Raw genomic sequence first — 25,460 nt, forward strand, 5'->3', positions numbered from 1 at the left:
CCAGCCTGATAATATCAGGTCACAGCCATCTGCTTTACTTTTACTGGTTATCAAAGATAAGGGGTATCCCACTTTTAAATTATGTTAAGGCAAAAAAAAAAACAAAAAAAAAAATACTGTACAATAAATATCAACAGCACTTAAGGGTGCAAATTTATTATATGTAGGGGGCTTGTGAAATTAGATCTACAGGACATCCATCTATTCTCAGGGTTCTTGCTGTGAACTTCCTGGGCTTGGCTGATGAAATTTCCTTGCTCCTTGGAGATGTGTGCATAAAAATTGGATGGGATACGAATGGTCCATGTGCAGACGGTGTTTATTTTCCTCGCACCCAAGTCTCGTCCAATATACGCAACATGCTGTAATTTTTCCCTCAGCCAGATTACAGCTTAGAGCTCACATATGAGCACTGTATTATTGAACATTAGTGAGAGCACATTGCACTCAGCGTATTTATACGCAGATGTGAGCGAACGCTTATGTTGTTTCCTCAGAAATTAATGGATTATGGTAATAGCATAGCAAGTTATATTGTTGGCATAACTCACCCACTGATGAGCAAGTGTAGCTATACTATTTTTGTAATGGTGCAGTAAGATGGCCGTCTAAACCAGAATGCAGTGCAGACTGGCACTCAAAATATACAGTGGTGGCCAAAAGTATTGACACCCCTGCAATTCTGTCAGATCATACTCAGTTTCTTCCTGAAAATGATTGCAATCACAAATTCTTTGGTATTATTATCTTCATTTAATTTGTCTTCAATGAAAAAACACAAAAAGAATTGTCCTAAAGCCAAATTGGATACAATTCCACACCAAACCTAAAAAAGGGGGAGGACAAAAGTATTGCCACTGTTTGAAAAATCATGTGATGCTTCTCTAATTCGTGTAATTAACAGCACCTGTAACTTACCTGTGGCACCTAACAGGTGTTGGCAATAACTAAATCACACTTGCAGCCAGTTAACATGGATTAAAGTTGACTCAACCTCTGTCCTGTGTCCTTGTGTGTACCACATTGAGCATAGAGACAAGAAAGAAGACCAAAGAACTGTCTGAGGACTTGAGAAACCAAATTGTGAGGAAGCATGAGCAATCTCAAGGCTACAAGTCCATCTCCAAAGACCTGAATGTTCCTGTGTCTTCCGTGCGCAGTGTCATCAAGAAGTTTAAAGCCCATGGCACTGTGGCTAACCTCCCTAGATGTGGACAGAAAAGAAAAATTGACGAGAGATTTCAACGCAAGATTGTGCGGATGGTGGATAAAGAACCTCGACTAACATCCAAACAAGTTCAAGCTGCCCTGCGGTCCAAGGGTACAACAGTGTCAACCCGTACTATCTGTCGGCATCTGAATGAAAAGGGACTGTATGGTAGGATACCCAGGAAGACCCCACTTCTTACCCAGAGACATAAAAAAGCCAGGCTGGAGTTTGCCAAAACTTACCTGAGAAAGCCTAAAACGTTTTGGAAGAATGTTCTCTGGTCAGATGAGACAAAAGTAGAGCTTTTTGGCAAAAAGCATCAACATAGCATGTACAGGGAAAAAAAAAAAAAGGCATTCAAAGAAAAGTACACGGTCCCTACAGTCAAACATGGCGGAGGTTCCCTGATGTTTTGGGGTTGCTTTGCTGCCTCTGGACTGCTTGACCGTGTGCATGGCATTATGAAGTCTGAAGACTACCAACAAATTTTGCAGTATAATGTAGGGCCCAGTGTGAGAAAGCTGGGTCTCCCTCAGAGGTCATGGGTCTTCCAGCAGGACAATAACCCAAAACACACTTCATAAAGCACTATAAAATGGTTTGAGAGAAAGCACTGGAGACTTCTAAGGTGGCCAGCAATGAGTCCAGACCTGAATCCCATAGAACACCTGTGGAGAGATCTCAAAATGTCAGTTTGGAGAAGGCACCCTTCAAATATCAGGGACCTGGAGCAGTTTGCCAAAGAAGAATGGTCTACAATTCCAGCAGAGCATTGTAAGAAACTCATTGATGGTTACCGGAAGCGGTTGTTTGCAGTTATTTTGGCTAAAGGTCGTGCAACCAAGTATTAGGCTGAGGGTGCCAATACTTTTGTCTAGCCCATTTTTGGAGTTGTGTGAAATGATCAATGATTTGATTTTTGCTTCATTCTCTTTTGTGTTTTTTCATTGAAGACAAATTAAATGAAGATAATACCAAAGAATGTGATTGCAATCATTTTCAGGAAGAAACTGAGTATTATCTGACAGAATTGCAGGGGTGCCAATACTTTTGGCCACCACTGTCTGAAGCATTCATGCTCGGGTCAGGAGAGCCACAGACCAACCCACGCACTGTGTTCAGATTTATACAGCTGTCTGACTGTGCCCCAAGTCCCATTAACTCCTATGAGACCCAGAAGCAATTATTCCCATTTCAACCTTGAAAAGCAGTGATAGAAAAGACCTATTAAAATAAATGTTACTTTTTTTAAATTGAGATATATTGAAACATTGTTTAATTTCCAACAGCATTCACCACCCCCCATACATGTTGGGGCAGTCGTTTCCCCGAGTTGCTATTCTGCACTCATCAGCATTTCATAGACACCCTTTATAGCAGGCACATAGAAGCGTAGTTTCACATTACACTCCAGACTACTTTGATACCCATCAGATGTCAAGAAAAACAGGATTTAGACAGCACCCCAGCAGTGAGTATAGCAGAGCAACTTTGGAACTGTTTGACATTTGTTTTGGCTGTGTCCGTCTTGTATACTGTACACAAGATAATAGTCTGGCATAAAACATCTTTGGTGATGCTCACTCATGCAATTTTTCTTACCTAAGTTTGTTAAAATTGTTGCACAAAAAGTTATTTATAGATCTACATATTAGGGCTCTTTGACACATGAGTGTCTCCAGTACATGTGGTGCCAGTTTTCACACGTAATGGAGACACACACAGACCCATTCAAATGAACGGTTCTGCGCACGTCAGTGTTTCCACGGACCGTATGTCTGTGGGCAAGACACGTTGACATGTCTGGTTTTTGCACGCTGCACAACACATCTGCACACTGTGTGACACATACCACTGATTCCTAGGCACCAGGTGCTGAAGGAATCCTTCAATCAGCACGAGCAAGGGACAATGTTGAGAGTAGTATTCTGTCCCCATTGTCTCCAACAAGTGTAAAAATAAAAACATACCCACCTTTTCACCTAATTCCCTAAAGCCATTGTGCCCTGTAAAACAAAAATATAAAATTATCCCTCACCTGTCTGAAGTTTAAAAAATCCGGTATCCCATGCCGTTATCCATCTGACCAACATTTCTTCATCAGCATGTGCAGTGGCTTGAGGCGACCGCACAAACACTAAGGAGCAAAGGAGATGACTTGCGGCAGAGAGCGAGCCCCTGAACCGCGCTGAGCTCACGGAGTGACAGGACACGGTTCAGTGCAGGTCAGAGGCTCGCTCTCTGCATCACATCATTCTTCCCTGCTCCTCAGCGTTTACAGTCACCTCAAGCCACTCCACATGCTGAAGAAGTGTCAGTCAGCTGATTACTGCATGGGACACTGGAACTTGATATTGTTTTTTATTTTTGGTTTGTTTACAGGGGACAATGGCTTCAGGGAATTAAGTGTAAAAGGTGGGTATGTCTTATTTTTTTTATTTTTACAGTTGGAGACAGCAGGGGCAAAATACTACTCTCAACACTGCCCCTTGCTTGTGCTGATCGCAGCGCAAGCAAGGGACAATGATGAGAGATTCCTTCAGCACCCGGCGCTTGGGAACAGTGCTAACTGCACTGCTGATTCTCAGGTGCCGATACGTGCGATTCTGATGCGGCACACGCATGTCACATGGTCATCTCGGGTACTTGTTTTTCCAGTACCAGAAATATCAGGATATGTGAAAAAGCATTGAGATGATTTGAAACCCTGCACCAGTCTGTGTTGTAGGTGTACATAGTAACAAGTGCAGGGGGCAAAGTGAGTCAAAACTGCAAAAATATTTCAGTCACAAGTTTGAGCCACATCAGCTTTCTGTGTGATATGGCAAGACTGGTTTGTCTCTCCTCAAGTCACAAGACTGTTGTGCAGGTGGATGAAAGCAGAGCTGTATCATTACAAACATCTCCTGCAGTTCTCCTCTATAAACACTCACCTTTACTGACAGCTGTGAGAAGAGCCATTTACTGACAGCTGTGAGAAGAGCCAGAGATGTTTGTAGTGGCTCAGCACTGCTCTTGCTGCCAACATCTACTGATGTTCCAAGGAAGGGGAGTAGAGCGGTGCGGTATCACTAAACACTTCCTGCGGCTTTCCTCACAGCAATCAGAGCAAAGCTGGCAGCATTGTGAGAGGAAAGCTGCAAGAGGGGTTTAGAATGACAAATATTCTCTACTCCCCTCTTGTAATCACCATAGGTGCAAGCTGTGATGAGAGCAGAGTTGTGTCATTACATTCATATCAGGGGAGAGAAGTGGGTGCCACATTTTAAAGTTATAAATCCAGTGACAGACATTTTTAAAATTGCACTTCCAGAAAGACATTGCATTGGCCATTATGGAATTGGTACAGAGGCTGCTTTACTCAGTGTGTACCAATTTGAAGTAACCCACTTCAGTTCTGTCATGCCACATAATCCAGAGACTCCCTGAAATATTCCAAAATCGGCAAGCTGTGTCTATCGGAAGTCACTTTCCCTATTCAACCATCATTTTGAGTCTAACCGGGATAAATAGAGAATGGGACTTCACTCCACATATAGGACTGTTTGGGGTCATTCGTTACACCAGAGGGACAAAAAAAAAAAAAAAAAAAATTCATTTTGACCATGCTTGATCCAGATCATAGTTCGGCACAAATTAACACACATGCACTTTCAAAACAGCTCTTTTATTTAGGAAGAAAAACCAAAAACCAATGTTAACATACATTTCATACAAGCAAGATAACATTTTTTAATAGTTATCTTGCTAAAACATCTACTATGGTAGGGGAAAAAAAAAAACTTGAAATATAAATTCCTAAATAGAGCTTACAAAAGCACAATTAGTAAGATGTACTTAAATATACTATGCACACAACACTAAACCAGTTACACAATTTGTATGTGGTGATATTTTACACTAGTATACTGGATTGGGAAATTTTATTTTGGAGGCAAAGCAATCTGTCCAACGGTACAGGCCATAAGCCTTGCAATTCTTTAAAAGTGACCTTCCATCCTGGGATAGAAGGGACTTTTCTCATGTATAGTCACTGTCACTATACTTGGCCTCCGTTCACTTCAACAGTGTTCCTTTCCTTCCAAGATGGATGCACAGTGGCATTGGGAGGGCAGTAATATGGCTGAACCGTGCCTGCACGAAAAGAGGGCTGAGGACACAAAGTAGGGCGACTAAACATGGGAACTGTATAGTCACTTTGCAGTTCTAGTACTAAGTCTTTAAATTAAAAATGATATTCCTTCTCCATGAAGTGCACACTAACGACAAGACGGATGGCATTTACAGAAAATTATGAATTAAGCTGGAAAAGGCTTTTGTAAACTCTAAATTAAAGCAAAAAGTAATGTTATCTGGTTAAAAGCGAAATGTATTAAGGTAATAAATGTCAATTGAAATACGGCATGTAGATATATAGAAATCAGTAATTCAGATGCTTGGAAGCTTTTGCATAATGCTGCGATCCTCCAGAATGAAGGTTGGCAATCCAGTAACATGAAGATCAGATGACCGCTGGGTTATATGGACTATCCCAATGGCACAGGGTTGAGGAATATTGTATTTCAATATGCCCAATCCTTTAGTTATGGGAAATAAGACACTACCAGAGGGTCTGGTGGCATCCTACGCCTCTTGCCACATTGAAAGCACATGCACGCTTTGAGGAATTCAGGGTAGTCAGAAGAAATAGCTGTCAGCCAAATGAACATTTGGCCCACAGCTATCTACAGTGTATTGTTTAAAGAGATGAAGCTACATCTATATTATTTACCCCTACGGATAATTCATTAGAATAATTGTTGAAAAAAAAAATTATGTATGTAGCAATGTTGTTACACAATTTTGAAGTTCGGCCGAAAACTTATTGCAAACGCGACTGAAGACCACGACGGAGCCGAAAATATCTTACCTAAAATACAAAAACAAAAAAAGGGTAGAAAATTGCAATTTCAAAACATAACTGAAATATGTATTTCTACTTTAGTTAAAGTGGCATCAGCAGACTAACACCCATACCAAATAAAAAAAATAAAATTGCAGCTAACAAGGCAAAAATATCTCGGTCTGTTCCATGGTTTGTGCAATTTCATTCTTCTTTTCCTCCCCGTGCCTTAAGCCTCTGCTCTACACAATCAGGTAATTAGTGAACACCTGCGATTCTTTCTATGTGCAGTTTACTTTCTTTAAATGACAATTGCGTTGGCTGTAAGACGTGACATTCAAGCAAGTGCCACCCGTTGAGGTTGGCCAGCCAATCAATTGTATGGGTAGAATATATATAACAAAAAAAATAAAAACCGACTACCGCTGATAACCCCTTACTTTAGTCATTACTTTCGGGTCCCTGTTGACATCAGGAAATGCCACACATTATCATTGCAACCAGTAATTCACTGGGCAGGAGTTCGTGTGCAGTGAGACCAGGAAGCAAAACTGGAAGCAATATGACATCAGCAGAGGCATTACTACTTTTCAGCCCATTTGGAGCTTTAAAAAAATTAAAAATTGATTGGCTGGACAATTTTTATCTGTCATTTATAGAGTTAAAAATAGAAAAACGTATGAAAAACGAACTGTTAAAATAGTAGCACTAAGCAGCTAGGTGAAGTTATTCATAATCTCAGCTAGGTGCATTTAATTAGACGATGGTACGCCACAGCAACGCAAAATCTACTACTTTTCTTAAAAAACACCTTCTTAACCTTGCATAATGACACGAGTTGATAATTTTAGATGCCCTATATTTGCAGGTAAGTTAACATTTGCAAAACCTAAGGCATGCACTGATCAAATGCAAATGATGGCTGACAGACACAGGCAAAAAATGTGACTACTCTAAAAAGGACAAAGGGGAAGCAAAACAGCTTCTGTTTAATGCGTTGTCTTAACTGAACCTTTTGTGAAAAGGAAGAATACAGAAATTAAAAAACACTATCCGGAAAAAGGCAGCAGACAGAAAGGAAAAGGATTAATTACCAAATTATAAAATCACGAGGGGAAGTTAAATAAAAAACCCTCACCTCCTGAGCTTAGTAATACCGCGTGCGATCAGCGTAGTTATTCCGCATGTATCGTGGGGTTTCATAGAGAGTGTTACGCATTGTAGGGGCTAACCTGCGATCAGCGACATATTCATCCACAGCGGCGGTCGCAGGAGGAGGAGGAGGCCGACGAATTGGGCTTCGCTCTCGTGCGTAATAGCTGGGAATTGGAGGAGGAGGTGGTAACGCATGCCTCTCGTATGGAGAGGTCTCCAGACGTTTTCTGTGTGATAGACCGGACATTGTTGGAGGGGGGATAGGAGGCATACGACGATCCATATAGGCATCATACAATGAGGGGCGTATGCGATAACGCTGGTAATAGTCAATGAGGTTGCGGTGTTCCCGTTCATAGTACATACGCTCGTAGGCAGCAGCCGCCGCATTGCGCATAGGGACATAAGGATCTGCGAAAGGGTCATGACCGTAGGGCGACGCCAGATCCACCTCCTGAGCCATTTGGTCTAATGGACACACTCCGGACCAGTGGCCATCCTTCCCGCAACGATAACACTGACTTCGTTCTCCCATCCCCGGGGTGACTCGCAGACGACTCGTAGAGAGCTGAACGTGCATCCGTTTGCCTTCAAGAGAGCAACAACAACCAACAATGGTCAGGACAGCTCCCTTACTCAAGCACTAATATGACCAACTACAAATGTTACAGCAGTTCTGAATTAGTATACAAAGACCAAAAAAAGTCACAGCTATGGCTATGAAAAGCTATTAATAAAATAAAAAATTGGGTTTCTGTAACTTGAATAACGTGGAAAGAGGGCAGCTACCTGGCACCACTGACTTGTCCAGTACTGAAGTAATGACAGTTACTTACCTTTTATGGTCATGGAATCAGCAATTTGAGAAACTAGATTTGTACCTTCTTTAAAAAAAAAAATACATATAATTCAAGCATGTGAAGTTAAAAACTAACTTTGATAACACTTGCTGTATAGTTAAAGGGTATGTCTGGTCTAGATAGATATATCCCTTTAATGGCAATGTTTTACAGTGACTCACAAAGGCATGTAACCAGTGCGTGAATAGTTGGGATCTTATGTTCTAGTTGATGTGTATTTTAGTCAAACTCGCTGTGCTGCTGGTAATGCATCGCACAGTAAACAAACCATGCTCAAGTTTTTTTTTTGCCAAACCTTCCTGGTTACTGCATGCAAAGAGTTTACTCCTCATTTAATTGTTTTAAGTTTGGATATAAGAACTCATTCTTATTAGGAGCGGCTTCTTCATTTTGGATGCCTACCTGAAGTACACAAGAAAACAAATCAATATACAGGGCTGTGGAGTCGTGGACTGACTAAAATATATATTAAATTGGCTACAGTATTTCAATGCAGTATGTGTTGAATATTTTTTCATAAGAATTAGGGAAAGTTATGAAGTGTCCTATAAGTGTCTGTTCTATTCCTGATCCAAGATCTAAACTTTTATTGGACGAATCTGTTCTCTAGCGTTAAAATAATTAGATTTGAAGTCATCTGTGGAGGTTCTGATGGAGGCGATACTATTTCTCAGAACAAATTCATAGACTGCACAAGTGTTATTCAATATGTTTGTTGAAAACTGCCCCCCCCCTCCCACTGCATAGTTACAATTTATTAAGTTTGTGTTCTAAAGTAGTATTCAAGAAATAGGTTTTAATGTTCTATGATTATTGTATCATAATGGTGATTAAAAGACTGATATTTTACTACAGTAGATTTATCACTGAAACATGAGCCATGTGTGAGGGAGTCCGTCAGGGAAATTGAGTTGGGAGGTTTGGCACACAAGTTTGCCGAACCTAGCAGGAGAGGCCAATGATGTGTACAGTCATGGCCTGACATCAGTGAAGGCGAAAGGGAGGATCAACATGTTGCATTTTATCATGCCAGATCTTTGACTCTTAAAAATAAAATGTGCAGCTACAAGTGTCTGATGGCATCTTAGTCGCTCTTAAAATAAACGTGAACACTAGCTCAATCCCAGAGACCATTGAGGAAGTCAGCAATAAGACATCCTAAGAGTCTGCCCAGTGAAAAACCTCAAATAATTTTTTTTTTTTAAGTGGTAAAAATAAGAAAATATATAGGATGTACACCTCTGTTCCTTGAAGGCACAGCTAAAAATGGCTGTAAAAAAAACAGAAAACAAAATGGACAAGCCTTGATCGCTCCAGTGATGGCTCAAAATCTAAACCTTTGAAACTTTCCTTACACAGTGGCACTGTTTCAGTGATATCAGCCCTACAATCCCTAGCAGTTGTGCAACAACCAGCAAGCTCTGATTAATTGCAGCATGCAACATTTATCAGAGCTGACTCCTGTTTTGATGGACTAAAGGCTGCAGCCAATCAGTTGCCGGGGTCATGTTACTGGCAGAAATTGCAGTTTGGGAACTGTGCCACTCCGCCAGGCAAGTATCAAGGGTTTTTATTTTAGGATGGGCCCTGGAGCAATTAAGGTGTAGTTCAGTAGTGGACATAATTTATAAAAAGAAATGTATGAGAAAGAACTGAACAAACAAGGAAGAGAGAAAGAGGCCTATCCAACTCTGCTACATATTTTCACAAATAATCCTAACTACGTATTTCACCTTTAAAGTCATAGTTGTTTAGATTTCTGATGGCTTCAAGTGCTTCCTCTGCTTTCTCCATGTGAACAAATGCAAAATCCTTTACAATATCACATTCTAAGACAGCACCGTACTCTTCGAACTTTTCTCTCAACTCGTCACTGGTGCAGTCAGGGCTGAGGCTACTGACGTGAAGCTTTGTTGAAGCTTTTGGCTTTCCTCTGCTGTGTTCCACATTAATGCAGACATCATGCAATTTATATTGGTTCAGATTTGCAACAGCTTCGTCGGCTGACTTTTTGTCTTCCATATGGACAAAGCCATAATTTGTTATGATGTCACATTCTGTCACTTTCCCATACTGTTCAAACAGAGTCTTCAGTTCTAAAGGAGTCGCCTCAGGAGGGATGTTACCAATAAATAGTTTCACCATCTTGGCAAGCTTCAAAAGAAAAAAAAAAAGAAAAAAAAGACAGTGAGCTTTAAATGATACTTAAGTGAGTAGAATACAGACATGGCAAATTTAAACTAACTGCATCCCTGGAACTGATTCATGACCCAGTGATGCTGCATTAACATTTTTGAACACCACCCTTAAGTGAAACATGGAAGTCTGGATGAGGCCTGAGGTCTTGTCTTAACAGGGTGAGCTGATGTTTTTATTGGTATCATTTTGGGATAGATATGACTATGGTGTTTACCAATAAGGTCAATTTCATATTCAGATAGCTGACTTGTGGATGCAGTGATACCACGTAATTATTTAAAAAAAATATTTTAATAGGGGAAAAGATGGTGGCTATGCATATTTTCCTTTTTAATGTATTTGTTAAGTCTCCTTTTAAAGGACTTCAATCTGCGCTTGTCTGATTGCAACCATATGCAATGGATATAAAAAGTCTACACACCCTGTTAAAATGCTAAGTTTGTCATGTGAAAAGAGTCATACCAAGAACAATCGGTTCAGAACTTGTTCCACCTTAATGTTACCCATAATCTATAAAACTCAAAACAAACCCCAAAACTTGGGTGTAATTTTTTTTTAAGAGCAGTTGCATAAATATACACACCCTTAAACTAATTTGTGGAAGTATCCTTTTAATTTATGACAGGATTCAGTCTTTTTGGTAAGCGTATCAGAAAGGCACTCTTAGAATTGGCAGTCTTTGCAGTAGCTCTCCAATTTAGTCAGATTGCAAGGGAATCTCGTAGTGTACACTACCCTCTTCAGGTCAACTCACAGATTTTCAATTGGATTCAGGTCAGCCATTTCAAAACCAAAATCTTCTGGAAAAGCCATGCCTTTGTTGATTTGGAGGTAGGCTTATAGTTGATGTAATGCTGAAATTTCTCTTAGCAGATACCTGAAGATTTTAATGCAAAGTTGACCGATACATGAAGATTTAATACTCTTCACCTTGACTAAAGCCTCACTTTCAGCTGCCAAAAGAAGCTCCTCGGTATAATGCTACATCCACCATACTTCATGGTGGGTATGGTGCTCTTTTGGTGATGTGCAGCTTTGGCTTTGCACCAAACATACATTTTGAAATTATGAACAAAAAAGTTCAACCTTGGTCTTGGTGGTCTCATCAGATGACATGTTTCTTTCTACATGCCTTTGGCAAGCTTGATGTAGATTTCGGGAAGACATTAGGAAGACCACCGACGTTAGAGGTCGCTTGACCTGTCACATGACGTCCTGGAAAGTCCTTTTAGACCCTCGCGAGCTGCCGGGGGGGGGGGGGGGGACGACGTATTATTACGCGCGCTGCGATCGCGCCCGCACACAAGCGGTGCGATCGCCGCCGGGCTGACACCTGGTGCTATGTGCTGGGAGTGGTATACTCACCTCTCCTGCCAGCATCCAGCGATGTCTGCGGCGGCTTCCGGATGTTTCCATGACGACCCGATGTCGTCATGACAACATCTGGGTCACCAGGAAGTTACCTTGGTCATGCGCAGTGCGCAACCAAAGTAATGTCTCCCCTGTGTGCAGCACTGATTGTCATGCAGCCTAAGGGAGCTGCTGCTCTCTATGCCATGCAGCCGATCAGGCTGCAAAAAGTGAAAGTCCCATAGTAGGACAATGTGTAAAAGTAAAAAAAAAAAAAAAGTAGAAGTGATAAAAAAAAAGCAGAAAACAATGCTTTATTATCATACCGCCAAAGAAAAAATGTTATAACACGCGATCAAAAAGACGAATGTAAATAATAATGGCACCACTAAAAACGTCATCTTGTCCCGCAAAAAACAAGCCACCACACAGCTCCATTGTCCGAAAAAAAAAAAAAAGTTATAGCTCTCAGATTAAAGCGATACAAATAAATTATTTTTTCTAGAAAATAGTTTGTGTAAAAGCGACAAAACAATAATAAAAAAAAACTATATAAATGCGGTACCGCTGTAAATGCACTGACCCAAAGAACGCTGCATTATCAATTTTACCACACGCGGAATGGCATAAAAAAACACAATCCCTGAATTATTGTTTTTTGTTTATTCTGCCTCCCAAAAATCTGAATAGAAAGCGATCAAAAAATGTCACGTGCCCGAAAATGGTACCAATAAAAAGGTCAACTTGTCCCGCAAGAAAACAAGCAGTCACATGACTGTCGGCCAAAATCTGGAAAAATTATAGCTCTCAAAATATGGTGATGCAAACACTAGTCTTTGCAAAAAAAAAGCATCTTTTAGTGTGTGCAAACTGTCATTCATAAAAACCCGATATAAATTTGGTATTGCTGTAATCACACCGACCCGAAGAATAAAGTAGTCTAATCACTTATACCACACGAGGAATGGTGTAAAAAAATATAAACTCTAGGGTTACGGCTGTGCTAGGGTTGTTTTTTTTTTTTTCAAAAGTAATGAGAAAAAAAACAAAAAAAACACAATATGGCGACCAGTGCTGAGCGCAAGTGCTCGCTACTAGAGTTTGCATCGGGTACTCAGGTATGCACTGAGTATCACGGGTGCTCGAGTGACATACTGGAGTCTCTGCCCCATATGCTTTGCAGCCAAAAAAAAACGCTGCTGGGATCTCCTGCCATGCACAAGCGATCCCCGCATGTTTTTTTTTGGGTGTCTAACAACCGTGAAAGATGCGGGGCGGGGACTCGAGCATGTCATTCGAGCACCCGCGATACTTGGTGCATACCCGAGTACCCTATGCAAACTCAAGTAGCAAGCACTTGCGCTTAAGACTAATGACAACTTATTCAATATGATGACCTAATGTTATCAAATTCTGTCGTACCTTTGGGTTCAAAATGTACACTATACCCCTTGATAAAGTTCTTGAGGGGTCTAGTTTCCAAAATGGGGTCACTTGTGGGGGGTTTCCACTATTTCGGCACATCAGGGGCTCCCGAAATGCGACATGGCGTCCGCTCTTGATTCCAGGCAATTTTGCGTTCAAAAAGTCGCTCCTTCCCTTCGGAACCCTGACGTGTGCCCAAACAGTGTATTTTCCCCACATATGGGGTATTGGCATACTCAGGAGAAATTGCACAACTGTTTTTAGGTTCCATTTTCTCCTAACCCTTGTGAAACTAAAAAAATTGGGGAAAAAAGATCATTTTTGTGGAAAAAGTTTGATTTTTTTATTTTCACGGCTTCATGTTCTAAACTTCTGTGAAGCACCTGGGGGATAAGGGTGCTCACCACACATATAGATAAGTTCCCAAAATGGTGTCACTTGTGGGGGTTTTCCACTGTTTAGGCACATCCACTAATTATTCAAGCAAATTTTACATTCAAAAAGTCAAATGGCGCTCCTTCCCTTCCGAACCCTGCCGTGCACCCAAACAGTGGTTTTCCCCCACATATGGGGTATCTGCTTACTAAGGAGAGATTGCACAACAAGTTGCATGGTGCAATTTCTCCTGTTACCCTCATGAAAACGCAAAACTGGGGGCTGAAAAACATTTTTGTGGGAAAAATGTGAAAATGTTATTTTCACGGCTCCATGTTATAAACTTCTGTGAAGCACCTGGGGGTCCAAGATGCTCACCACACATCTACATAAGTTCCCTGAGGGGTCTAGTTTCCAAAATGGTGTCACTTGTGGGGGGTTTCCACTGTTTAGGCACATCGGGGGCTCTCCAAATGCAACATGGCGTCCGCTAATTATTCAAGCAAATTTTACATTCAAAAAGTCAAATGGCGCTCCTTCCCTTCTGAGCCCTGCTGTGCACCCAAACTTTTTTTTCCCCACGTTTGGGTTATCTGCGTACTCATGGGAACTTGCACCACAAATTTTGGGTTCTATTTTTTCCTGTTACCCCAGCAAAAATAAAAAAATTGCGGTCTAAAGTTACATTTTTGTGAAAAAAGTTAAGTTCATTTTTTTCTTCCCCATTCCAAAAATTAATGTGAAGCACGTGAAGGGTTAATAAATTTCATGAATGTGGGTTTGAGCACCTTGAGGGGTGCAGTTTACAGAATGGTGTCACTTTTGGGTATTTTCTGCCATAAAGGCCCCTCAAAGTCACTTCAAATGTGATGTTGTCCCTAAAAAATGGTTTTGTAAATTTTGGTGGAAAAAATGAGAAGTCGCTGATTAACTTTTAACCCTTACAGCGCACTAAAAAAAAAAATGTTTTGGTTCCAAAATTGTGCTGATGTAAAGTAGACATGTGGGAAATGTTATTTATTAACTATTTTATCTAACATCTCTCATTTAACGGAATAAAAATTCAAATTTTGAAAATTGTGAAACTTGCCAAGTTTTCAATTTTTTCACAAATAAACGCAAGTGATATCAAAGAAATTTTACCACTATCATGAAGTACAATATGTCACGAAAAAACAATCTCAGAATCAGCGGGATCCGTTTAAGCGTTTCAGAGTAACTACCTCAAAGTGACAGTGGTCAGAATTTTAAAAATTGGCCTGGTCATTAACGTGCAAACCACCCTCGGGTTAATTTTTTTTTTTTTTTTCCACAGGTACTATGGTACCCAGATTTGGAGTCTCCTCTACTCCAGACTCTGGTACCACCCGCACATTGAATCGCTTAACCCTGCTGTTCTGTTTGCATTTGCTATACACTTGTACTGTTCCCGGGTCAATATGACCCGACCTATTAATTCTTGATTTTTAGCTACTCTAAGTGTTTTATTTGAATACTTTTTTCATTATTATACTGTATGTGAACATGGTTGATCATAAACAAATTAAAAATTTAAATTCAAACTTAATTTATTTTTTTTCATAAAAAGGTTACACAGGCTTTTTACAATTATCTTTGATTGTTGGCATTCTGCACACAAACAAAGAAGCTTTACATTACTATTACATGAAATTTAACTTTTTGAAAACAATATTTATAAATCAGCAAATGAAAAATCATAAAAACTTCAACCTTTTTAGAAAGAAAAAACTGAACATGTTCATGCGTTTTTACACTGAACACAATAATAAGACACATGTCCTTTACACAGATATTTTGAACATCCAGCACATGTCAGATTAGTCTTATTGTGACAGGAAGATGGACAGAAGCTACATCTCTTCCTTTTTTTGCTGGTAGCTGTGCTGGTGGAGGCCATGGATGTGGAGTCTCTTTCTTGAGCATGCTGGACACTTTTTACAATGGCTGTTGCTCCTTCACTTCTGGGGGTCACTTTTCTGCTCTCAATATATGGCCTAACCAGGGATTTTCCCAATTCCTCAAGAAATAATCTTTTATGCAGCTTATTCCGGTTCCAATCGGGGTCGATTTCTCTCCATAAGACAAATGCATTGTATGCAGAAACGTCCAGTATGTTATAAAATAAAATCATTGGCCACCGATTGGTTTTGCGTTTGCATGTATATGTTGATATTGCTTGGTCTAAAGTTTCAACTGCTCCCTTTGTGGCATTCTAATCCAAAATAATGTCAGGCTTTCTGTCTTCTCTATCACTTACGGCATTGTCATGGTGCATTGTGCTCATTAGAATTACCTGTTTGGTTTTTTTTGGAACATAAGAAGCAACAGTTGTATTTCCAGAAAAATAAAAAGTTGAACTGAACACCTCTCTCTTGCTAAGGATACCTTGCGGTAGTTCAGGTTTGTTTTTTCTTATAGTACCCAGCATGGTAAGTTGTTTTTTCTTCAACATCTGGCCTAGTTGATAGGATGTAAAAAAGTTGTCACATGTGACATTTTGTACTTTTAAGCCATGAGTCAAATCGAGAACAACACGCATACCCTGATATTTTTCAGGTCTTACCAGGGGTTTTTCCTGTATACACGAACATTTAGAGCATATGAACTTTTGCTGTCGCAAAGTGTCCAGATCTTGATGCCGTATTTTGCTGGCTTACTTGGTATATATTGTCTGAATGGGCACCTACCTCGGAATGCCACCAGTTGCTCATCAACAGTTACATTTTCACCACTATTATACAATTTTGGTAGAATCTCTACCCATTGATTCCAAACATTTCTAATAGGTGCTAGTTTATCTTTAGCTCTTCTTTCCATTCTATCCGTTTTAGAATCAAACCGCAGTACTCTAGAAATTTCATGAAACCTTTCACGACACATTGTAGCTCTAAATATGTCGCGACCGGTTTCGCAATTCCACAAACTTTTAGTTGATTCACCATAAGATTTGTATACTCCCGCTAAAAGAAGTAAACCAATATAAGCATTTAGAGCTGTCACATCTAATTTTTTCCATTTATCACCATAAACTACTTGTCCCTCAATGTTTGTCATTTGTATTATAATATTTTGGATAGTCATATTTAGGAACAATGCGAATGCTGATCCTATATCAGATATTCTTGATGTAGCGTACCTTGTAGGACCAGGAGTAGCTTTTATGATATTTTCAGAGGACAATCTACCAGCCTGTCTAGGCTGCAAGTTCCAAATTACACACTTGTTTTTAGAAGGGATTTCTTGCATCCGGCTAGTTGTCTGGGTATCATGTTCCTCTTCATACTCCACTTCAGAATCCGAATTTTCAACATTGCTTTCCATCTCACTTATGTGGTCCTCCTCTTCGGACATTATTTCCTGTGGGACATCATCTTCTGAATCAGAGGCGTTGACAAGCTCTTCCAATTCAGCGTCAGTCAATATACTTTTTCGAAACATTTTTATCTAAGTTTGGAAAAGAAAAGAATAGTTGTAAAGATATGTATTCACAGCGTCAGTCAATAGACATTTTAGAAACATTTTTATCCAAGTTTTGAAGAAAAAAAAAATAATACCTGTAAAGATGTGTATTCACAGCTCAGTGCTCTCGCTCACAAATTCCAGTGTCTCTTTCACAGGACTTAGCTTCAGGGTGTAAGTCAAATGACTGGTGTCCAATTTATAAGACAACAGTGTCTTCTCTCACAAACTGAAAATGCATTTGACTAAATAAGTACTTGATTACTGATAACAGTGTAACCCCCAGCCTTTGAATGATAGACAACCAGTCTCATCTCTCACAAACAGAAAATGGATAATACTAGATAATTACTTGCTTACTGATAAGAACAGTGAAACCACCACCATTTTGAGATGAAGTACACATAAAAAACACAACTTTTGCAGTCAGAAATAATCAGAGACCTGTAGAACAGTATAAAATGCTATCGGGTCAAATTGACCCGAACAGTACAAGTGTAACAATCAGCATGTAGCAAAAAGTAAACAAAAAAAATATATAGAGCTCCACAAATGAGGAGAAGTCAAGATACCACTAGTTTCAAATCCTCATATAAAAAAATCTACAGGGTCTCAAAAATCATTTTGGGTCATATTGACCCGAACAGTACAGCAGGGTCCACATGTAGTCATACGGATATTAAGCGATTCAATGCAAGTCAATGGCAGTAAAAACGCAGTGCTTACGCAAAATAATTGGTAGTGCTGCGGATTATTCCGCAATGATAATCCGCAGCGGAAATTTCCACAGCATGTGCACAGCACATGCGGATTATCATTGGGGAACATTGCAGACCTTCTACCAAGCGTTTAAGCGTTTCTGCGGCGGAATTGCTTTAAAAAAAAAAAACGAATAGTGGGCACACAGCCTAAGGGTAAAGTGCCCCCTTCCTCCTCTCACCCTCAGCAGCTCTTACCTTTTATACTTTCTTTTAGGTGGTGTACAATTATCTGGATTTTTGTGGCTCACAAGCTCTACCCTTTACAAGCTTCTTATAGAAACAAAGACTGAAAATGAGTCCGGCTTCCTCCCATCATATCACCACAGGTCTTTCAGCAATTATCTGACAGTGTACATTGTCCTCAGTATGCTACACAGCTCATTACTGTGTTCAGAAGGACCTGCAATGATGTCATGGCCTTATCACTCCCTCCCAAAACGACATGACATCCTCAAGCTGCGTTCACACATTGCGTATTTCCCTGCGTTTTTTTACGAGCGCTTATTTCCTGCTTTTTTTACCAGCGTTTTTTAACGCAGGTAAAAAAAAGCACCTCCATTCACACACTGCGTTTTTTCCTGCGTTTTTTTACGGAGGTGCAGGAGAAAATTGAAGTGTGAGGAGAATTGACACCTGTATGTAATGTAATGTATGTGTATGTATGTAATGTAATGTATGTGTCTGTGTGTCGTGTGTGTACTGTCTGTGTCTATATGTCGTGCGTGTGAGTGTCCCCCTAGCAGTGTATGTACAGACAGCTTCTGGCTGCAGTACATACACTGCTTTAAAAGAAAAAAAACTATGGATACTCACCTATCCGATGGATGGGAGAGGTGTCCGGTCCGGTCCCGCGGCTTCCAGCATTTGCAGTGAAGCGATCAGCTGACCGGAAGCCGGTAAGCTACAGTCAGCTGAACGGTTCTCCGGCAGATGCTGGAAGCGGTGGGACCGGAGCGGACGCCTCTCCCATCCATCGGATAGGAGAGTATCCATAGTTTCTCCTGTGCCTCCATAGAAAAGTGCTGGAATTACGCAGTGTGTGAACACTGCTGCGTAATTCCATCGCTTATAATGGGCACAATAGGAGAAAGCGCAGGACGCAGCTGCGTAAAGAATTGACATGTCAATTCTTTACGCAGCTGCGCTTTCACGCTGCGTAAAATCACACTGTCTGAACGGCAAAGTGAATTTCCCATTCACTTTGCTGGCAGACACAAGGCACATTGCGAATTTTGAAAAAGTGCGCGCAAAAAAAACGTAATGTGTGAACGCAGCCTCACATGGCATGATCCACCCCCTGGCCCCTCCACCAGCAACCCTGACTACAAAAAAGTAACAAACACTGGTGAGTACATGATAAAAATAGCAGGGGCCTGAAAGGCCCCCGTTCCGTACAGATGTGGTTTTCCCCAAAAAAGCATTGTTACACCAAAATGCCTATCAAAAAAATTTATATGAACAACGGTATATTACCAACAACATACTTGAGGAATACCTAGAGTTTCAAAATTCAAAAGTAATTTTGCAGATAATAGCAAAAAAGTAAGCACCAGGGTCTAAAAGGCCCCCGATACGCATTGTAGGGTTAACATGATACCTTGGTTGATGAAGTCAGTTCTGTGGTTCTTGTGTAATCTTTACTTTCAGTTTGGAGATGATATGCTCTGCTTCGGGGCAGCATCTGGTGCTCTGCTTACATTTTCAGCTGTATGCTCTTATGGCAGGTCACGGTGCCTTCACTGACCTGCCTCCTATTTTACCTAGCCCTGCACTACTAGATGCATTATGTAAAATAGGAGGCAGGTCAGTGAAGGCACCGTGAGCTGTCATAAGAGCAGATGAATATGCAAGCACAGCACCAGATAGAGCGCCCCCACAGGCCATCCTGAAGCACAAGCATATCATTATCTATAAACAGAAAGTAAAGCTTACACAAGAACCACGGGACGGATTTCATCAACCAAGGTATCATGTTAATCAGTGTAATGTTGCCCACCTGACAGTATGTAGTTTACTGAGCACAATCCTGCTGACAGGTATGCTTTAAATTAAAGGCGTTGGTCGCCTTTTGTCAAGCACAAAATCACTGATTTCCCGGTGCAGTTATCTTCTCATTGGCTGATCGGTCATTTCCCATCTCAAAAGAAAGGAAAGCACTTTTTTTTTAACCCACCATTGTAAGTGCATTAAAAAAAAAAAAAAAGTCTTTGTAACATGGAATGTACCATTTATGCTTTGTTAGGTGCAGGCATATTGAGCACAAACTGTATTATATAGCCAGCAACCAAAGGTAGCACTGATCGCCATTGTATAACCCCTTACATGGAATCCGTCAGCAGTTTTTTTGCTATGTAATCCGAGCACAGCATAACGTAGGGGCCGAGACTACGATTCTAGGATATCCCATGCCATCATGTGACCGCAACTTCTGACTAAGCAAGTCACAAGCTCTCAACCCAAGTCTATGAAAGCCAGAAAGAGGGTCTCAGCCTTGTATTGAGTTGTGACCTCCGGCAAACTCTGGAGCAATACAGCAGATAAACTGCTAGAGAACAACGGGAGCAGTGGTGATGGGAGAAGATGGCACAGATGAGAGTACAGACAGAAGCACCATTCCAGCGCAAGATAAAAACCAAGATCCCGCTGGAGTTCTGCTTTAAAGAGGTGGTGCACGACATTGTATAACGTCCCCCATCGATTTAAACCTTGCAAGTCTTTGTAAATAGCTACTGCTGCCATACATGGCTGTTAGCAGCGCCACCGCTGACCGCTTGATCCGCATCACGTGAACCTGACTACAGCCGCCGGCACCTTGCGGAATTCCCCAGATGTGACCCAGTTGCATGCACTCACCCTGATTGACCTGGGCTATGTTACACCGAGCGCCACAGTCCAGTATCCAGCATGCGCTTGCGGCAATGAAAGCAGAGAGGGAAAGCGTGTGCTGGATATTGGGCTGTGACTTGGGGTGAAATGCCACCCACAGCCCAGTCAACTGGGAGGGGAGGAGAGCGCATGCGACTGGGTCACACATGGGGAAATCAGGAAGTTGACGTGACATCAGAAGAGGCTGCAACCGGGAAGGGAGGGAGTGGTCACATGATTCAGACCGAGCTAACAGCGATAGCGCCGCTCACAGGCACATGGCAACAAGAGGTATTTACAAAATTTTAATTGATGGAGGCATTACACAGTGTAGTTGACCATCCCTTTAGGCTATGTGTCCACGATGCAGAAATGCTGCATATTTTTTCCGCTTCTCCCTGGCAGGAAAAACGCATGCGGATTTTGCATGCGTTTTTCTCGCCAGGTAGAAGCGTTTGTCAAGCGTTTTTGCATGCATTTCTGCATGTGGGTTATCAAGTGCTTTTCCAAGCGGATTTTAGCATCACTTAAAAAAGTGCTTGACAACTTGTTCACACTATATAAATCCATGCAACCGGCACAGATTTATAGTAGTGTGACCAAGTTAGTTAAAAAAAAAGAAAAAAAAAAAAAAAAAAAAAAAGAATAAGAATGGTAAAAAATAAAGATTATACTTACCTTCCGATGTCCTCCCGGTGTTTTCTCTGCTGCGTCCGGTCTCTTGCACTGCTCGCGGTGGTGTGAAGGACCTGCGGTGACATCATTGAGTCATGTCACATGACTCAATGACATCACCGCAGGTCCTTCACACCACCGCGAGCAGTGCAAGAGACCGGACGCAGCAGAGAGAACACCGGGAGGACATTGGAAGGTAAGTATAATCTTTATTTTTTACCATTCTTATTCTTTTTTTTTTTTTACAGTTTCTATGGTACCCAGGTCTGGATGAGAGTCTCCTCTCTTCCAGACCTGGGTACCATCCGCACATTGAACCGTGTGATATCCGCTTGTGCACATGTAGTCATGCGGTCCAATGCAAGTCAATGGCGGCGATTATGCTGCGTGTCCGCAAAATTAATGGGGGACGGATTACCAAGCGTTTCAGCTGAGAAAATTCCACAGCATAAACATTGGAAAATGCTTAGTGGGCACACAGTCTTAAATTTCAAATCAACGTAAACCGTACTGACCTGCAGAATTGAACTGCCAGGTCATCTTACAAAACCGTAAAAACAATGGCGGCATAGTGTGTCCCCCTCCTATTTTCTAGTACATGATATAGTATAAAATGAAATGGTGTTAAGCTTTGCCTAAAAACAAAACAAACAAAAAACCCCACTTGGTTACATAATCAGAATAAATCAAACTTTGGGCTTTAACAAAAAAATATATATATTAATTTTAATTTTTTTAATAAAAAATAAAAAGGGACAAAAAAAAAGTGTAAAACAAACAAAAAAGGGGCAAATAAAGGATTATCTTCTTCCCCCAAGATCAGCTCCTACAGAATATATAAGGAAAGTTCTGGAAAACCGAGTAGGTCTGCAGTGAGCTCTAGTGTAGCCCTCAGGAAAGCTCATTCACCAGGGACACAACACCCAACATCAACCCTACGCCAGCTCCTACACACATACCGGACGCTAACGGACCGATTTCACTTGCGCCTATGCCGCCGTTATTCAGCGGTAAAAATCGATATAACACCCGGATAACACTCACCGTACAACCACACGAGCGAACGACACAAAATGGCAACTGCCGAAGCTGCGCTGTAAGAGCTGTGAAAGAGATGGGCGGGGCTCACACATAAACGCCGTTGATTGGTCAGCTCAGGCTGCGTTTTACATGATGATTGGCTAGTTTAGTTTCAGCCTTGGTGGACAGGAAGTGGTTCGTTACTCGGCGGCAAGCGCTGGCTCGCTTCTTCCTGAAGGCGGCGGCCATTTTGTCGCTCAGTGATTCCTATTCACGCTTGTTCTCGGTGGCGCCGTGTAAAATGGTGAGCAGGAAACTGCTCAGAACAGAAACGTATAGAATGAGTTAGCGCATACGCGATACTGAAGTGATACAGCGCATGCTGTTAATGTTTTACCTCATAAGGCATGCAGCCATTTTATGCTGAGGTAACTTCCCATTCTGTCACGTTTCCACAAAGTTTTTCCTCACGTGTGAGCAGGAATTTGCACCAATGGCCTCAATGCAAAATCTCAGACTTCCACAGCCTATTTTCCATTTTTGCTTCTTCCAAAGGCCATAACTTTTTATTTTCCATCGACATGGCCGTACAAAGGCTTTTTTTTTTTTTTAAGAACAAGACGTATTTTCCAATGAAGCCATTCATTTTACAAAACAATATACTGGAAAATGTGAAAAAAAAATTGAAATGGCGGAAAAAATGCAGTTTCGCCATTGATATTTTTGGAGGTGGAGGTTAAAACATTCATTGTATGGGGAAAAAAAAATTACCTGGAAATATGATTCCCCAGGTGTGTACGCTCATAAACATACCAAACTTGATTAGATTTATTTTTTTTTGCATTTAAAGGGGTTGTCCACTACTTTATATTACCCCCCAAATATGTCCCCCCAGGGCCCCTAAGACTTTTTGCAAATACGTTATGTTGCAGATAATGCCTGTGAGTGGCGATATCACTGGCCGCTCACAGGTGACCCCCGGCTGCAGGTGGCTCTGACATCCGCTGATGTCATGACAAGTGCTGGCAGCAGCCGGGGATCTTTTTCTTACTGGTTCCATGGTGGATGCCAGGCTGTGGGCGGGGTTACCCCCCGCGTCACACCCGTGCGCGGTGGATGCTAGTTGTGATGCGGGGAGGGTATCCCCGCCCACAACCCAGCAGACACCGCGGGGTCCCCAGCGCTGAGTCACGCCTCACTTGTCGTGACGTCAGCGTGGGGTCACGTGATGCCTGTGAGCGGCCACCGATACACGAAACAGGAGTGAAGGCGTCGGGGTCGGCGCATGCGCATAGTGCTATCCGACGCCATGTGCAGTGTGTCTTCAGCAAAATGGCGCTGGACAGCGCGGTATGGGCACGCGCCTACTCCGGCGCCACACTCTTCCCTCGGCCTCCGTCAGAACAGGACACCGCAGCGCTGGAGCACAGGGAAGAAAGGTGAGTATAAGTGTTGTTCTTATTTTGTATGTGTGCAGTGTGAAAGGGATGAGGGGGTCACACATACCAGGATTCGGGGATGTGGGGGCCACGCATACCAGGATTGGGGGATGAGGGGGCCACGCATACCAGGATTGGGGGATGAGGGGGCCACGCATACCAGGATTGGGGGATGAGGGGGCCACGCATACCAGGATTGGGGGATGAGGGGGCCACGCATACCAGGATTGGGGGATGAGGGGGCCACGCATACCAGGATTGGGGGATGAGGGGTGCCATGCATACCAGCATTGGGGATGAGGAGTACCATGCATACCAGGATAGCATTGTGGGGTACCATGCATACCAGGATGAGGGGTACCATGCATACCAGAATAGGGATGAGGGGTACCATGCATACCAGGATTGGGGGATGAGGGGTACCATGCATACCAGGATTGGGGGATGAGGGGGACCATAAATACCAGGATTGGGGGATGAGGGGGGCCATGCATACCAGCATTAGGGATGAGGAGTACCATGCATACCAGGATAGGAATGCGGGGTACCATGCATACCAGGATGATGGATGGGGTGCCATGCATACCAGGATGAGGGGTACCATGCATACCAGAATAGGGATGAGGGGTACCATGCATAACAGAATAGGAATATGTGGTGCCATGCATACCAGGATTGGGGGTGAGGGGTACCATGCATACCAGAATAGGGATCAGGGGGCCATACATACCAGGATTGGGGATGAGGGAGCCATGCACACCAGGATGAGGGGTTGGGTGCCATGCATATCAGGATTAGGGGAGGAGGAGGCCATACATACCAGGATTGGAGGATGAGGAGTGCCATGTATACCAGGATGAGGGGTACCATACATACCAGAATAGGGATGTGGGGTACCATGCATAGCAGGATGAGTGATGGGGTGCCATGCATACCAGGATGAGGGATGGGGTGCCATGCATACCAGGATGAGGGGTACCATGCATACCAGAATAGGGATGAGGGGTACCATGCATACCAGGATAGGAATGCGGGGTACCATGCATACCTGGATTGAGGGATGAGGAGGCCATACATACCAGAACTGGGATGAGGGGTGCCATGTATACCAGGATGAGGGGTACCATACATACCAGAGTAGGGATGCGTGGTACCATGCCTACCAGGATAAAGGATGGAGTGCCATGCATACCAGGATGAGGGGTACCATACATACCAGGATGAGGGATGAGGTGCCATGCATACCAGGATGAGGGGTACTATACATACCAAGATAGGGATGAGGAGTGCCATGCATAGCAGGATTGGGGATGAGGAAGCCATGCATACCAGGATGAGGTATTGGGTGCCATGCATACCAGGATGAGGAGTACCATACATACCAGGATAGGGATGAGGAGTGCCATGCATACCAGGATTGGGGATGAGGGGTACCATGCATACCAGGATTGGGGATGAGGGGTGCCATGCATACCAGGTTTGGGATGAGGGGTGCCATGCATACTGGGATAGGGATGAGGGGTAACATGCATACCAGGATAGGGATGAGGGGTAACATGCATACCAGGATAGGGATGAGGGGTACCATGTATATCAGGATGAGGGATGGGGGGCCATGCATACCAGGATTCGGATGAGGTGCCATGTATACAAGGATAGGGATGAGGGGTACCATGTATATCAGGATGAGGGATGGGGTGCCATGCATACCAGGATGAGGGGTACCATACATACCAGGATAGGGATGGGGAACCATGCATACCA

The 25,460-nt window shown here is 42.3% G+C and overlaps 1 protein-coding gene across 2 annotated transcripts; it reads right to left on the reverse strand.

Moving 5' to 3' along the window:
* Nucleotides 1-5,806: 5,806 nt before the first annotated feature.
* Nucleotides 5,807-22,409, reverse strand: LOC141215218 (RNA-binding protein 4-like). 2 transcript variants are annotated; one of them, XM_073665537.1, is made up of 4 exons: nucleotides 22,282-22,409; nucleotides 9,841-10,261; nucleotides 7,231-7,835; nucleotides 5,807-6,119 (listed from the first exon to the last, which is right to left on the reverse strand). In XM_073665537.1, exons 2-3 carry the CDS (start codon nucleotides 10,250-10,252, stop codon nucleotides 7,240-7,242), a joined length of 1,008 nt encoding a protein of 335 aa, XP_073521638.1. In that variant the 5' UTR covers nucleotides 10,253-10,261; nucleotides 22,282-22,409; the 3' UTR covers nucleotides 5,807-6,119; nucleotides 7,231-7,239. The 2 variants fall into 2 exon arrangements, with proteins under 2 accessions (XP_073521638.1, XP_073521639.1); XM_073665538.1 differs by having other exon boundaries at nucleotides 6,101-6,119; nucleotides 7,325-7,835.
* Between the last annotated feature and the right edge of the window lie 3,051 nt (nucleotides 22,410-25,460).

The sequence above is a fragment of the Phyllobates terribilis genome, unplaced genomic scaffold (genome assembly GCF_046119375.1).
Source record: "Phyllobates terribilis strain yellow unplaced genomic scaffold, ASM4611937v1 Scaffold_231__1_contigs__length_3143052, whole genome shotgun sequence".
NCBI classification, from domain to species: domain Eukaryota; kingdom Metazoa; phylum Chordata; class Amphibia; order Anura; family Dendrobatidae; genus Phyllobates; species Phyllobates terribilis.